The sequence below is a fragment of the Cupressus sempervirens genome, chromosome 9, assembly GCF_028749045.1.
Source record: "Cupressus sempervirens isolate cs-2001-9-10 chromosome 9, ASM2874904v1, whole genome shotgun sequence".
Lineage (NCBI taxonomy): Eukaryota > Viridiplantae > Streptophyta > Pinopsida > Cupressales > Cupressaceae > Cupressus > Cupressus sempervirens.
The window spans coordinates 693773402-693791080 of NC_143126.1; the positions used below are offsets into that span (position 1 = coordinate 693773402).

Sequence of the window (17679 nt, forward strand, 5' to 3'; positions counted from 1 at the left end):
TAGGAGCAATTAGGACTGCTAGGTCCAACGTGTTAGAGGTTTTACAAACACACAATGAAGTATGCACTCTATAAAGAGATTTTTGTAAGACTGTTAAGTCTACCTTGTTAAAGGATTTGGACTAGTTCACCTGTTAGGATGAAACAATAGATCTCTGACTTACAACTAAATTGTTGATAGAGATTCCTTGATGTACTGATCACCTTTTTGTGATGGATATGTCTCTACTGCTCCTTTTCTAATATGGCCTTGCAATACACTTTATCTGTTGTTTGTTCACATTTGCATGCTTACACACCCTTTTTTCATATATTTCCACACTTGGATATGATACAATACATTACATATTCACCAATCCAATTTACATGATTACAAAGTCGGCCATCATACAAGTTAACACCAATATTAAAAAGTTGGCCCATATGTAGATACTCAAGTTTGGAAAACTGACTTGATGAAGTTCTGATACATGACATCCATTGTCATTACTTGACATCATCATGCACTTGGTAGATGTAGAAGGGCAGTCCATACTAATCACCTCAAAGTAGTCTTGAACTCGGTCTGCACTGGTGACTTGGTAGATACTGTATAACTTGGTAGAAACTGGATTACTTGTTTACTATGACTATACTTAGTAAACACTAAACATCATATAGCTCAGTAACCACTTAAATGCTTGGGTTGAACTGCTAGACTTCATGCTAACTAAATTCACTTAGTAACCACTAAAATAGTCCAGAAGACTCGGTAGCAACTGTAGTGCTTGGTGGCTACTGAATTACATGGAAAACACTGTAGACTATTTAATGAGCTCGGTAGCCATATAGAATCTTAATAAGTGTTGTCACTAATAAAAAACTTGACTGATATGTCAACAATCTCCCCCTTTGGCATTAGTGATGAAAACATTTATCAGCCTAAACTTATCTACATCACCATGTGATACTAGCTCGGTAGGGTATACTATTTTTGAGATTTTTCAGAATTTGTCTTTGCAAGTATATACAGTATACTATACAACATATCTGCAACCTTTTCTTTGCTATATACATTCTCTCCCTTTGCATGATTCTCCCCCATACAATATACATAGTGTCTCTCTATACATAGCATACTAAGTGTCTCTCCCCCTTTTTGACAATAATGCCAAAAGATTTATTCAAAACTTATTTACATGGAGACACCAAAATTAGATAAGAAATCACAATGTACCTTAAGAATTAGTGCCAATGTTTTATCCAATTTTCTTATAGAATTTTGCATGTATTTAGTGCAATTTGTACTTCTGCAGAGAGCTTTATCATGTGATCTGCAATAGAGAAGTTGTTGTCATGGATCAAGGTTTTTGAGTAAACAATATGTTTCTGCATTGAATCCATGATAGGAAGGATCATATTTTGAATATCTATCAATGTTGACCAGATCCTTGCTTCTTCTCTTAACAACTCTGCCTACATGTCTGACAAAAATTTGATCTTCATATGATGTGTAGAGCTTGAACTAGGGTCAAGTTGCAACTACTGAGCACTGGCTTGCAGATTGTTATCAATTTTTGATAGTTTTCCCTTTATTTCCTTTGTGAACTCAAAAACATCACATAGCTTACCAAAAAGTGATGTCACATTGGTGCAGGAGGTCTCAAAATTGACCAAAATTGTTGAAAGTTCAACTTGATAAATGGCAATTTGTTGTGCAATGTGCTCCAACACTTTATTGTCAAATTTCCTTTTAGCTTTCTCAATCAATTTGTGTTGACCATTAGTTTCCTCATTGAACTTTTGGACTGCTTCTTCTAATTGCAACAAAATATGTTGAGAAGTATCAACCTCAATTCCTATAGCCTCAGACAAAACATTATTGGCATCATCTATAATTTTATACTCTCTATCTCTTTCTTCTCTTAATTTTTGTTGCTTTACCCATTTCTGAAGAATTTCACCAACTTCATGCATTTGATCTATAGAGAGATTATGAATATCCTATTTGGGAATTTCTATCTCCTCGTCTAAATCTATGTCATCCTCTATCTTGTTTCCTTTTCCGAAGAGTTTTATGCTCAGTTGAGCCTTAGGTTCAGCTGACCTTTTACTTAATGCTTTTGTGTCTGGGATGGAAACTATAGTAGATATACTTGGACTTGCAGTGAAAACTGATGCAATAATAACTTACAGAGTACTTAAAAAAATGCTTGATGAATGCAAAATTAATGAGATTAAAATTGAAGTATCCAAAATTAAAGTAGACAAAATTGGAGAGTTTACCACAGATGTACCCATAACTGAAGAGGTCATAATTGTAGAATTTATTGTATCCATGACTGATGATACCAACTCGGTAGCTGAAGAAGGAGTTTGCAGCTCGATGGATGAAGTGGAGATCACTTTTGCCATTGATACATTGAGCTGTGTGGGAGTGAAGAGTGATTGGACATTTGAATTATCTATTGTTGTCACAATCAAACTTGCTAAAGCTGTCTTTGAGCTTGATGTGGCTTCTTCATCCTTGTCATCATTATCTTCATCATCCTTTATTTCTATTGGATATTTACTAGGCTTGTGGAGATGATAGACATTTCTCCAAGTATTTGTGACATTCCTCACAACATATTCAATATCTTTCATCACAATTAAACAAGTATTGAATTTGAGAGTCATCTTATTTTCATTTTTTCTTAATGACTTATTTACCTCAGCATTTGTCATGCTTGGTAGTAGCTGCTTCAAAGTTTGAGCAAATATGTCTTTGACAATTTACTTAGCGAATTCCCATCTTGGTCTGATTTCCTCTAGTAATACACTAGGAATTTGTGAGGCTAGTTGGTTAGGAGAATAATTCAACTGACCCATTTTGTCCATGACCAAATCTTCAATCTATTTCTACTCTTCCTCAGTTCTGGTCTCATACTTTAAAGCCTTGAAGTTGGTTATACCATCTCCTTCTCTCAATTCTTTAAGTCTATCCTAGAAGGTGCGTGGAGGTTGGCTGAATATGATATCACCACCTTCTTTGTCAGCCTTTTTCCTTGACCTTCTTGTGAAAATTGTAAAGGATGGCTTGAGTGGCCTTTTTCCTTGACCTTCTTGTGAAAACTGCAAAGGATGGCTAGGGTGGCTTGGTGATGATCACCTTGCCTTTCTTCTTCAAAGGTTCTTCTTCTTTCTCAGATTCTTCCTGATCCTCTATTTCATCTACATCTTCTCCTTTTCCCTCGGTTAATAGGAGAGGTACACTTGATTTCATTTTAGTTATCCTCCTCTTTCCTTTGCTAACCACCTAAGCGAGATTCGTCTCTAGATCTATCCTCGCCTTGGCTTCATCATAGCTTCCAAAATAAGGGGCCTTGAGATTGACAGGTTCATTGATGACAGCTTTAATGATATCTTTTGTTTTATTAATATTTACCTCATAGCAAGGAGGTTTTATCCATACAATTCTAGGCCTAACTGCATGGATATATACCTTGTCGTTGTCCACCATGAAATATACATCATCTTTGTAGTCTTCAACTAGCTTCTTTGGAATTCTGAACCTATTTTTCATTTTCTCTTTGAATGCATCGAAGTAGTTGTCCATGATGTTGGCAAATTTTTCACCCATTTTTGCAATATATTCATTTATTTGATAAAGTACGAGCACGTCCTTTCTCCAAACTACTATGCCTTTTGATGAGAAATTTTTTTGAACATAGAAGAACAGAAAAGTCAACAGTGAACCAAATTTGCATGAGTTATTCTTTGATGTATGAATACTTTCCATATTCTTGTTGAATTATTTCAATAATAGATCTGCAAGGTCATATGACAAGTTATTCTTAACTACCTTATATGCAAGGTCCACGGCTTCACACGACACACTGTTCAGTCATCTTGAATTATATATCTTACGAGCAATGACATGAATTCCAAATTTCAATTATGCATCTATAACACTACTAATTTTCATGCCTCTACCATCCCACTCGGCTAGGATTTTCTTTTCCAGTTCTGTCGTACCAAGGGTTTTTGTAGTTTTGACCTTGGTAAGCATAGGAAGTGTTGGGCGTTCATTTTGCACGAGGTCAACAGCAGGAATCCATAGTGTAATTCCTCTCTTGAAAAGCAAATCTTTTTAAGGATCCACTCCAAGGTTTAGTCTTTGTCTTGCGACGTACCAAAATCTGCTCAGTAGAAGATAAATGTGAATGTTCACGAGGAGGCCTTCACTGGTTCCAAAACTCTTTTACCTTGGAATCAAGTAAAATCTGTTCGCTGTCTCAAAATATCACACCAAAAGAATAATGTTTTTGTATTTTTTGTTTTTACAATGAATGCAACTCTAACAATGCAGCTAGTATGAGGTCCTATTCTAATAGGGGGGTTAGCAAAGAAAATAACGAAACTGAAAGCAAATAACCTGAAATCAAATAACTTGAAATTGAAATTCCTAAATGGACATAAGCTACAGAACACAACACGCTGCGAGTTAAACCTTCGAAGAAATCGATAGGAAACCAACGAAAATAGGAGCAGCACTTCCTAGAATCCACTGATGCAACTGTCGACAAGAATCTGTAACAAATCGAATGATGTTTCACTCTTCATCAAATTGCAAGGCCACGGAAAGTGCGCTCATGCGAGACAAAAGGCTATGTAGACACAATCGGGTGATCTCTTCTCAAGCTCGTTACATCAATGAAATTCATATATCTGTAGCAAACACCAGAACTAAAAGATCGCACAACCAGAAACAATGCAATAAACCTTTGGCTCAATCACAGTCTCATGAATAAAATCCACAAAACAATGACACATTCAGGCAAGAATAACTACACTCCAAATGCGAGCACCAAAAGCATAACTTTATTGCATAATAACGGTGGCCCTTTTTTACATTTTACAATGGGGTATTTATAAAAAATTGTCTCCTCAATTTGTGTTGAGAGTGAGAGATATCTTAATGCAATAAAAAATGCCTTTAAAACATTAAAACAAACTAAATATATACAAACTGGTAATCTAATTGGTGCTTGGAGGGACTCCATCCATATTTTATTCATTAATTGGATGCATGAGCCCTTTACACGTTAAAAACAATGAAAGAATGAGAGAGAAAATAGGAGGAAGCCATCAGTCGAAGTAGAAGTGCATGGAGACACCAAAAATAGAAGCTGGCCCTTCACTTGATGTGTGTCAAAGTTATCTTGCCATCAAAATGTGTTTTCAATGCATGGAAAGTGCTATTTTTGGAACTGGCAGTTGACTGTCGGTGCACTTCTAAATTGCGGAGCCTCATGAAAATGCGGAGCTACGGACCTACAGACCTCGACTAAGTCAAAAACCTCAAAAACTTTCTAAGTCTCAAAATTGAAATTCTGGCATCTGGGTTTTGTTCATCTTCATCCTAAAGATATATTTGGATATTTGCTCTTGAATTTCTCTATAATCTCAGTAATTTTAGTGGCATCAGGAAGATCCAAAGCCTCATAATTATCTTTGACCTTCTATCTGTAGTTGTCCACCTCAATCCGAGTTTCTGCAAAATCCCTGAGTTTGGTATCCAACTCTAACAATGCTTCTTTTGTCCTGAAAGCTTGTCTGATATCTTCATCACTAGATGCTTCCTTTAAAGTTTTTCTGAAGTTTTCCACAACTACCTCAACTGGTAAAAGCTTCTCCCGTTCTTCATCTTCAAAAATATCCAAGCATGCATCACTATATAGCTTTTCTACTTTCAAAATTTGATCTCGAGCTTGGTCCTTGAGCCTATGTATCTCATCATGCAATGTTTCCATCACTTTATTTCCCTCTGCAATCTTTTCTATCCAATCATCTATCATGTCTAGTTCTTCGCCAATATATACATCAATCAAAATGCGGTACCTTTGTCCTTTTATGGCCTATAGAATTTGCAAATCCTTGCCCCAAACTCGTACCTCATCCATAATGTTGAAGTCCTGCCTCAAAATTGCCACGATCTTATCAACGTTGTCTTGTGTAGCATGCAATAATTTCATACTTCTTGTAATTATAGTGATACCCCTATCCTCAAGGTTGTCTCACCAATCTTGACAAGCTCTCAAAAATGGATTGAGCCCTACACCTTCCCCTTCTTTCAGAATGGTATTCAAAGTCTCCTCAGGGCATTCAGAGTCAAGAGGACCAATAACTTCAGCTAGATATCCTTTCAAGATCTCAACTTGCCTTCGAAGTGCTCTGATTTCAATCTCATCACGTTCCATGTGGTTAAGAACCTCTTTGACTCCCATAGTCATCATTTGTCAAGAAGTATCCCGTGTAGGTTTCCCTAATGTGATATCCTTTACCTCATAGTACTAAAGGCTGACAGCTTCTTCATCTGTACCTTTCGAGGGATGAGCCAATTATGCAAATAGGTCCTGATTCTGAGTAGTGGTAATGAATGCAAATGGTGTTGCATCCTAAAATGGAGAGTCTGGCTTGCTCAAAATCTCTACAATGTCACAGATATCATCCTCTGAAGCAAGGAATTGATGCTTAGCACTTCTCATTATTTCCTTCCAGAACCATCTCGGGATATGTCTTTCTCCAACCTTAGCTCTAGATGATGAAGGGATGTGTTCAGCTACCTCCTTCCCTTTGTCATTTTTCCTCGGAGTTTCCTATTGTGAGGGTTCTTCTTCTGTAGTCTCAGTTTCTGTAGATCTCATAGTTTGATCCTCAACTTCCTGAGAAGGCTATTGTATACATTCCATTACTTGTGCCTCTTTTGATGGCTCACTAGTAACCCTTGGTTCTGGTTCTCCTTGTAATGATGATTCCTTCTGAACATGTTCTTCTAAACTCAGAGGTGGAGGTGTCACTGAAACCCTATCTACCATCATAGATTGAGGTGAAGATGGGGGTATTGGATGAGGACCTTGTGTCTCAGATGGCATCTGCATCCCATCTTGCTATTGAGATTCACCTATAGGAGTATCTCTAATCTTATCTCCAACCAATTCTGTACCCACTGGCATGAAATCAAAATCTGGAATGGAGAGAATATTATCACCTAGCTCTCCTTGCTCATTCACCCATCGTTGTACTTTGTCTTTCGATGAAGAGAGCTCTACTGTTTCAGCTTGGGTGGGTGGAGGGATATTTGTGACATTCTTCTTTCTTTCCAATTCTGTAGCTTTGGCAAGTCGGGTTCTCCCTTGTAGAGGCACTTGTTCTTCCTCCCCATCTAATTCTGTTTCATCCTCATCTGATTCCTCGAGAATAGTTTTAGGAACAAAGGGATTGGGCACTAATCTTTTATGAACTCTCTTCCTCTTGTTCATTCTAACCTTGACCCTCCTTTGCTTCTGTGGAACCATAGGAGAAGCGAGCTCTTGATGCATCGGAGGAATGGATGTCTCTAGAATCTCTCCCTCCCCTTGTTGGCTTGACAAAACAGGAGGCAGTGGAAAATCAACTTGGAAATGAGAAATGCCAGAGTCGTGGGGGTCCTGGGGAGTAGATTCATGTTGCTGCAAAGGGGCCTATTCTTCAACATGCTCTCTCTGGATCCTCTGAGGAGAGGCTCTCTTCCTCTTTTCTTTCTTCTTCTCTGGTGGATGGTAATATCCCACTGGATTATCAAGCTGGTAGATCGTTTCTGGCCTGATAGGAGACTGGAGCGCAAAGATAGGAACTGTGACTTTCCTCCCCTTTACCTTTTCTGGGCGACCATGTATATGGAATATCACTGTATCCGGAATTGGATCAAGCAAAAAGGGTTTCTTGATCCAACTCTTTGTCATTCTGATGACATGTCTTGCTCGATGATTAATATCATCCCCTTCCTCTCTATCAATTTCTGCATTCAGAATGGGCCTCTCGCCAAGTTTATTTGTATTAAATAAGGGATCTAATAGCTCCTGTGAATCTTGTATCCGTATCTCATTTGGGATGGTCAAATGGAAAGCCTTCTCTGCTAAATACAAAGTCATTCTACAATAGTCCTTGATACAGACATCATAATCGTTTGTGGCATTCATCCAATGATCTTCAATAGCATCCTTGTGGTAGAATTCTTTTCATGCCAAATTTTCCACTTTACCAACACTATCAAAGAACGGCAGGGGAGAGTTATATTCCTCAAGCGGATAGTTCTCCCATTCCCATTCGAAGGTCGGGATATCTTGCTTTCTCTTTACTTGGTATGTCCCTATTACAAAAGGCCAATCCCAACAAGGCCTTCGTTGTTTCTTGATCCTCTCATAGGCTGACTCAATCTGCCGATAAATTTCCATCAGAACCAACTTATCACTTGGGTACCTTGGGAGCTTCTTTGGATGGATAGATGCACCACCGACCCGAATGTATGTGAATGTCTGGAACTAGATAAAATATGCATAGAGAGCTGTGATTTGTGCCTTGGCCTCATCAAATAATCTCTTTCCATAGTCGCCTTCGATGAATTGAATGATGGTGAAGATAAAGGCATCATTCACAATTCGGTACTCTTTGCTTTGCGGCGAGAGCTTTTTCTTAACTAGCTGAGGATAAACTATATAAGGCCATGCATTAGGATCCTGCATACTGCCCTTTTTGTACAACTCGGGATAGTCGGTGGCCCTTGCTGCAAGTAGATAAATCACATAAGAAGTCATATAGAACTTCTTCTTGTCCTTTACTGTCCGCAACCGATTACACAAGTTCTCACTAAGTGTGGTAGCCCGATTACACAAGTTCTCACTAAGTGTGGTAGCCTAATCTAGTGGCATCTTTGCGTGTTTGATGGTTTCAATGAAGTTAACCCTGAATGGAGCGAGATGACCTACTGCTGGCAATCCCATAACTTTGCTCAGGAGAATGATTGAATATCCAATGTCATCCCTCATATATCCTCGAGCCATATCTACTTTGCTGATTGTCTTTCCTTGAGATGGCTTCTCAATGAAGTATGAGGAATATATAATGTCCATGGCCTCCTGGTGATGATCCTTATGCCACCTCTCAGCTGCTTCATATGAAAGCCTGATAAACTGATCAGCTCTGGGTAAGTGAAAGATTCTCTCGATATTATCAGGTCCTAGATCCTCTTAAGACTACTTCCCCAATGACACTCTTTACCACCCTTTCCTCAGGAACAAAATGTCGGGATAAGGTCATGATCAATTGAGCTAACTGAACAGCCTTAGGATGTGATGTTGCATTTACCAATCCAGACCATATTAAGGCGGATCTCAAAGAAGATCTTTCAGTTGGGTTGTTACAAACCCTCAAAAATTGTCCCAAGTCCGTGTGTCCAAATTCTGTGTCTTTGATCTCAGAGTGTTCATTGTGTAATCGTGACTTCGGGGTTACACCTTGAAACTTGTATACGACTGGCTTTGCTATTGATCCGGATGTGGACGCCATTTGATTGTATTACCTGCATGTCACAAAAAGAAAAAATAATTAATTACTGGATACATAAAACACATTAAAAAAAAATGATACTCAAAAACCAATTTTATTTTACTTATGATTTTTTTTTTTTTGACAAAATAAAAAATAATAAGAATTTTAAAAAAAGAAAAAAAAGTGAGGGAGATGGCCGCGGTCGCACGTTCCACGCAAAAGGGACATCGCTGCAAAGCGCCACGCGTGCGCAGCCAGGAGGCTTGAGCAGTGCCACGCGTGCTTGTGGCCTTTAAAGGCGTGCACTCCCATGAGAGCACCGCGGCAGTGCGACGCATGCATGACCTTAAAGGCACGCGCATGCGGCACGCCCAAAAGGGCGATGTGATGGTGCGACGTGTGCATGGCCTGCCCAAAAGAGCGCCACAGCGCGCGGTGCAAAAATGGAGAGAGAGAAGGGGGGGGGGGGAAGAATTTTCCTCACCTTCCTCCCTTAGCCAAACAAGATAGTGGAAAAAATGAAAATAGTGGTAGGAAGGAGGGGGTTTTATAACCCCTCCCCTTGCTTGCTCTTACAAAATGCGCATGCCTCGGTATGTGCGCTTGCGCGGGATTTTTTTTTTTTGACTCAAATAATCTAACTAATAAACTAATTTTCTTCTCCCAATTCTCGAAATGAGAGTCAGGAGTCAAAAAAAAGTTAGGGGGTCCCCATTCCAGACTCGGAATGGGGCGTGTGTTGTGAATACCACAACAAATAGCCCCCAAAAAAGGAAGAAATGTGTTAAGCATTTCTTTATCAGCAAGCATCCTTCCGACTGTATTGGACATCAACCTAGCTTTGAACATCTCATGCTTATTTCGAATGACTTCATAGTCAAAATACCAGGATTCAAAACTTTGAAGCTCAGTGTGTGCGTTATGAATTCGTTCCCTTCGATGCCTTAGAATGTAGTCCATTGAAATTTTCTGACAACTCAAAAATGATCTTCCACTCCTCCTAGCTCATTCATTCGAAATCTCCACGAAGACTTTTATCAACCAATTGATCGACCAGATGAGAGAATCAGTTCGAGGGCTCTTGGTGGGATGTCACGTTCTTTTGATTTTCAGGCCTTTTTAAGAATTTTTCCATGTTGTTTGAAATGCCACTTTTGATAGAGCAATACTTGAACATAAACTATTCTGTTTTGAGAACATATCTTGGAGCCTTTTCAAATCTTTGGAATCCTTCATTCTTAACACCGTTTTTTTTTTTTTTTTTTTTTTTTTAAATTATAAATTTCTTTTGTATCCTGACTATGCTTAGACTATGTAGTCAGAACATTGGTGTCGTTTCTCAGATTCGATCTCTTATGAACATCCCTTGCATTCCTCTTTTAGAACTTTTTAGAAACTCTCACGCCAATCAATGGTCTTAGCTATCTCTGAGGAGGCCCCTCCCATTTGAACCAGTTGGAGCTTGAATCATCCCTCATCATCTTTGACTTCAATCCAACAACACCTAAAATGATCAAATTTTAAGTTTTGCAAAGTGTTGAGAACTTGTTAGTCTAGAGTCCTGATTTCTTGACTGAAAAACCCTTTATTTCCACAAGAAATGTCCAATGTTCGGTTGGTGCACAACGCATAATCGTCTGAATGTTTTGACGAAGAAATACCCCTTCTTGAAATTGGGACCAAAGAGTGGTTAGTAGAATCATGAGAAAAATCTCAAGTACACCTTACCCCCTAGGACTCAACTTTGAAAACAAAACACACAACTGAAAGGAAACACACGACTGAAAGCAAACACACGACTTGAAATCAAACACACTTGCAGAAAGGAAAAATCTTTCTAGATGCAAAAATAAAATCTAACTTTTGTTTTTTTCTTTTTCTTTTTTCTTTTTTTTTCTTTCTTTTTTTTAATTTTTTAATTTTTTAAATTTTTTTTAGGCTTCAAAATAATGTTTCAGAAATTGCCCATTTACGGGCAAAGGTAAAAATTCCCCCTGTAAGGAACTTAGCCTAAATGTGTTTTCTCCGAGAATTTTCGCAATCTGATATGGGCCTGTCCACAAGCGTTGAAACTTAGTATGGCTTCCCGGCTTTTCCTTCGCCTTATCCCAAAGTAGGACTAGGTTAGAAATCTTGAAAGATTTTATGGTGGCCCTCTTGTCGAACCATCTCTTGACAATGGCTTGATGTTTAGCCACGTGTTCCAATGCAATTGTTCATTTCTCTTCCATTTCTAGAAGATTCATCAATCGAATTTGTACTTTGTCAATGTCATCCACATACCCACTCATGAATTTTAAAACAGGAATCTTAAGATTGAGCGGGAATACCAGTTCTTGCCCGTAAACAAGTAGATAGGGAGAAGTACCCAAGGCCTTTTTTACTCTAACCCGATCTGTCCACAAGGCGTATTTCAATTGTGTATGCCAATCTCGAGGGTTCTCCTTCAGCAGTCATTTTATTACAGTGATCAAATTTTTGTTCGTAGACTTCGCTACCCCGTTTCCTTGCGGGTAATAATTTGAAGAGAATCTGATGATGACTTTGTTTTCAAACACCCATTGTGTTAAAAATGCGGATGCAAATGCAGATCCATTGTCGCATACAAGAGCGAATGACATTCCAAATCTGGTAACACTGTCCTCTTCCAAAAAGTCTGTCACCACCTTAGCAGTGCAATTTCTAAAAGTCTCAGCCTCCGTCCAACGTGTGCAGTAATCGGTAGCTGTAAGGATGAATGCGTGTTCAATTGATGACGGTGGGTTTACTGGACCAATGAAATCCAGTCCCCACTTTGCAAAAGGGCGCACCTCGTTTGCGAAAGAGCGCACCTCATATATTGGTTGAAGTGGCATTGTTGGGTGCCTTTCTTTGTTAGCACTAGTTTGGCATGTATGACAGGAACACACATGTTCAAACGTATCCTTGAATATTGAGGGCTAAAAATAACTCGACCTTAAAATCATGTGTGCTGTGGCTTCTGTTGAACCGTGTCCTGTACCATACTTGTCATGAAACTGTTCTAGGACATCCTTAGCTTCTTCACGTCCTAAGCATTTCAAATAAATCCCCTCGTAGTTCCTTTTATACAACTTGTTATCAAGTAACTTGTAAGACTCGCATTTCATCTTAAGTCCCCTATGTTGCAAACTGTTCATCCATTTGGGGCATTGATCTTGTAGGAGATAATAAACAATATCCTGGTACCATACATCTGTCACCACACCTTGATTGATATCAACTTGTGACACAACCATCTTCTTTTGATCTTCTTCATCAGTTTCATCATCAAATTTGAATTCCTTTTGATTTCCTTCTTGGTTGTCAGCGATCATTTTGGATAATCCTTGACCTCTGACTAATCACATAAGTTGAATCTCTAGATTGAATTCTTGAAGTATTGCCATCCACTTTCCTCTTCTTTCGCCAAGTTCATTCTGCATCAAAAGCATTTTTACTGCTGGGTCAGGTACAATTGCATACACCTTACTTCTAAGTATATAGTGACGAAACTTCTTCACTGCCTTGATTAACGCAAAGGACTATTTATCAAGATTTGAATATTTTAACTCAACGTTCTTTAGAGGACAACTCATGAAAGCAATGGGTCGCTCATCTTCCTTCTCTCTTTTTTGCGTCAAGATCCCTGTGCAAGAATGTTCGAAAGAAAAGGAATAGATCTTGAAAGGTAATTCGTAATCTGGGCTTACCAAAACAAGGGCTGTGGAAATGGCAACCTTGATATCTTGGAAGGATTTCTTTATCTCTGGTACCCATTCTGTTTTAGCCCCCTTTTTGAGTAAATCATTGAGGGGGCAGACTATTTCCGCGAAACCACTTATGAATTCGCGTACAAAGTTTATCTTTCCAAAAAAAGATTTCAACTCCTTCCGACTGTGAGGGGGTGCTAACTTTAGAATTGATTCAACTCTATTAGGATCAATTGAAATTCCAACCTCAGAAATGACATGTCCCAAGAGCTTCCCTTTAGTAACACCGAACGAACATTTCTTGGGATTGAGTGATATGTCGTACCTACAACATCTATTGAATACCTGCCTCAGATCAGCAATATGAGTACTTTGATCTTTTGAAAAGACAGTCAAGTCATCCATGTAGATGACTATACATCTGTTTATCAATCCTTTAAAAGCTTCATCCATTGCTTGTTGAAATGTAGCTCTTGCATTAATCAACCTGAAAGGCATCCTTCTGTAGGCAAACGTTCCCCACTTGGTTGTGAAAGCAGTCTTTAGCCTATCTTCTTCGTCAACCATGATCTGGTTATATCCTGAGTAACCATCCAAGAATGACATCATCTTTGAACCATTAATGATTTGCAACACTTCATCTAGCGAGGGTAGAGGGTAGTTATCCTTCTGAGATGCCAAATTCAAGTTACGAAAGTCAACACAAAGGCAAATTTCTCTAGTCTTTTTCCATACAGGGACCAAATTTGCTACCCAGGTGGAAAGATGGATAGGAAATACGATCTTAGCATCCAGTAATTTCTTAACTTCTTTCATAATCAATGGTTCAATTATCGGATTCACTGGTCGTTGTCTCTGCCGAAAAGGTTTAGCATCTGGTTTCAACGGGATGTCAAGTGTGATAATATCAAGATCATAAGTCTTTAACTCTTCATAACTCCAAGCAATCACATCTTTATACTTGGTGAGCAACTTGAGCATGTCATCCCTTTCCTTTTGATTGCATGCTTTTTTTTTTTGCACCATTTTTGGTTCTTCATTTGTGCTTAAATTGTATGAGTCACACTCTTCGATTCCTTTCTCTTGAGTTGCCCTTCTATTGAGTGTTGATTCGTCACGGTCGAAGATGCGTTCAAGTTCAACCATCCCTTTCTGAATGTTGTTGGTTTTAAAATTAAGGATTCCATCGTCATCCTCAATCTCATCATCTTCAAGCTTGTCTTCAAGTGTATCATCAATCTCTTGTCCTTGGAAATGGCGACTGCACATAATAAACTCGAGTATATGTTGATCATCTTGAAAGACTTGAAAGTTTGTGATATTGTCAGGAATGGCAAGAATAGCAACTAATTCAACTGAGAATCTTTTCAACTTTGTTTTTTCTACTGGTTGTAAAGTGCTAGCTGAAATTGCAAGGGCGTCTGCTACCACATTCCTTCTTCTTGGAATGGATTTGATGTTTAGAGCTTGAAAGTCATCCATTATATCCCATACCCTTTTCCTGTAAGCGATTAATCTTTTGTCGTTGCATGAGTATATGGATTTTACTTGTCTTATCACTAGTTGAGAATCTCCTTCGATTATAAGAGCAGTAACTCCCTTTTCCAATGCAAAGAGAAGTCCTCGAATCAAGGCTTCATATTCTGCGCCATTATTAGTACATCTAAACTGCAATCGATATGCGGCATAGAAAGACCTACCTTTTGGGTTGATTAGTTCAATACCTGCACCAGCTCCTGATTTGCATCTGGAACCATCGAAGTGGAGTGTCCAAACTATATTTTCCTTGGGTTTTCTGATTTTGTGCTTATTTGTCCTCAACTTTTCTTTTACTTGAGCCTTGAACGACTATTTCTTGAGAACCCATTGTAACTTTTCTTGTGTGGGGCTTGATGAATCTCCTTCATATCCCATGGATAAAGGAAGAGTGTGTTTTTCTTGCTTCTCCTAAATTTCCCCTATTAGCCCATTGATTTGTTCGACTTTAGGTTCAGGATGAATGACTATTGAAGTCCATCCTTTACCTTTGACATATCGTCTTCTTCTTTGAACTTTGATCATCCTGGGAGGAGGAGAAGACAAACCTCCACCATCTGAAGAGGTATCATTGTATGATACATTTAAATCTTCACTTTCCTCTTCAGTTTGCTCAATAAAGGTGGATGAATTCACTAAATTTTGACTTTGGATAACTTCTTCACTGGAGGTCTTCGTACTTTTGTTTCCCATTATTTGTGTCAAAAATTTTGCTATTGCTTCTTGGCATGCTGAACATTCAAACTCTGAATGACTAACTTTGTGCAACCAGCAAAATCTTGGAAGGAGGAGGACACTAGGGTCAGCTTCCTCTCCTAAACACTGTAGATTAGTCACCATACTTTCTATGAATTGTGTCACGATCTCAATTTTGGGGACCAACACCTTAGGTTCTTCATTTTTCTCTTGAGATGTCTTGTTTGGAACCAGGTCCAATGCCATCACTTTATACGACCCCAAGTCAAATTGTAAGAATGCTACCTCATTCAGGGCGTTGTAATCCGTGATCATTGTTTTCAGTTTGGGCTCAGCATCTATCTTGATTTGATTGTTCAAACCTTTCCAGGGCAACCATAATTGAGTGAAATCTGTGGAGAACCATCCTCTAAGACATTTTTTCCACTCCCTGCTCAGGAGTAATCCGTATGTTTCTGGGATGTCCACCACATTTATGTCAACAATATCCTGGATCCGAGGATCAACTGTTAGCTATATCCGCACATCTTTTAATACTCCAATGACTTTTACCTCTGTTTTATCCAACTGTATTACCACTCGGTTAGAGGGTTGAGGATCAACTCCTAGCCTTTGAGCTATTGATAATGGCATCACATTACACGAAGCTCCTGAATCAATAAGACAATTGTGAAGATTCTTTCCATATATCCTTATGCTCAGCAAAAATGGGGGTACCTCGATTTTGTCCTTAAACATAGTGGGCATAGCTTCTGCGGCATTTACTTGTTGCGGCACCGTCTTTTGAGGGACATTATTCGTAGTATGGGAAACCTTTGTATTATCCAATGTCTTCATGAGTGCTTCTTTGTTGTGGATAATTCTGCAACATGTCGAACATGGACATATTGGCCTTTGTTTTCTTCAGGTCTTCAACTGCGTTATATTTTTCAGTAGACCAAGCAGGGTTCTTCAGTATTGTTGGTATGTTCACCTGATTCTGATACTGTGTTCCTCCTTGGGCTGGCCTTACCAGTGGTGGATTGTTGCTTGCTCTAGGATCAGGTGGATTTGGTTGCAAACCAGGAGGAATTCCATCGGTCAAGGGATCCCTCTTGTTTCTGAAATTATATGTGTTTCGATTATCATTTTGAAAGGCAAACATCTCATCATGTTGAAGATCGGGTTCTTGACTAAAAGGGAACAAGAATTCTTCATTTGCTTGTTGTTCCACTTGTACATTCTGTGTAGGATCGTAAGATTCTAATAGCATTGCATTGAATTGAATAGGAGGCAGATTATCATTCATTGGCAGGTTTTGATTCACATCCTGACTACCATTGTAGTACACACCATCATTGCTAGGCATATTTGGGCCATCATCATATTGATTAATATCAGCATACTGAATGTTGTTATTATCAACAGGAATACTTCCATTATTTGGTCGAGTGTTCCATTGTCGATTTTGTCTTTGGAAGCCATTGTTGCGATCTGGAGGATTGAAGTTGTTCCCTCCGCCATTGTTTCCTGCGTTGTTGTTACTGTTATTGTTGAAGTTCCTGTTGTAATTCTGACCAAAATTGTTGTTATAGGGGCCAACATTGTTTCTCTGGAAGTTGTTACTTTATCCTTGTGACAATCTAAGATGAGTCAACTCATTGTTCATCTGTGACATGGTCTTCTTCATCTGACCAACTTCTGAAAGGAGATTGTTATCTGTTTCCATAGGAACCATTGCTTTTTGTTCAAAGAAGGTTGTTTTTGAGGGCTCATACCTTGGGTATGTTATCGCTTGAGTTTGTGGAGCAGGTACCTGTTGCAATGGAACTGGGTTCATAGGTATGAAGTGACTAGGTACAGTGAGTGCTCCCACAGGAACCATTGGCATGGTAGGAACTGTTTGCATAGGAAGCATCATTCCTCCTCCATTAGGATTAGCTTGCTTTGTGAACGTGATTGCTTCTGCAAAGACTTTGTCCAATGTGTCAATATTTGCTGCAGGAAGTCTTCTTAGAAAAATTGCAGTAAGAATATCCATGGCATTGAAATAAACTTGGATGGCAGCTTCAACCAAAATTATGTACGGTGTTTCCAACTTGCGGTAGGCCATATGAAAACGATGATTGAAGCGTGAAACTGTTTCAGCTAGGTCCCTTTTTATTGATATGAATTGTTGATGTATCACTGCTGGATTGATGAAAGTTTTGAATTGTTCCAAATATGATTTTTCAAAAGTGTCCCAATCTCCAATACATCCTGGTGGTAGGTTCACATACCAATTGAAGGAAATCTCCCCCAGAGAGTAGGGAAATAAATGAAGAACCACATCTTCATTAGCAATTTGCTTCGGGTTGCAAATTTCCTTAAAAATCTTGACGTGATCTTCAATGGTTCTTGTTTCTCTGTAAATAAACCTTGGACATAAT

The 17679-nt window shown here is 38.8% G+C and overlaps 1 protein-coding gene across 1 annotated transcript in view; it reads right to left on the reverse strand.

Moving 5' to 3' along the window:
• Nucleotides 1-12184, reverse strand: part of LOC149540612 (uncharacterized) — a 38942-nt gene extending 26758 nt beyond the window's left edge. Inside the window, exons 1-3 of the mRNA XM_089802721.1 lie at nucleotides 11888-12184; nucleotides 11591-11773; nucleotides 11303-11431 (exon numbers count right to left, since the gene is read on the reverse strand). Coding sequence (XP_089658847.1) covers nucleotides 11303-11431; nucleotides 11591-11773; nucleotides 11888-12184 — 609 coding nt within the window. The remainder of the gene's footprint in view (nucleotides 1-11302; nucleotides 11432-11590; nucleotides 11774-11887) is intronic.
• Nucleotides 12185-17679: the final 5495 nt, after the last annotated feature.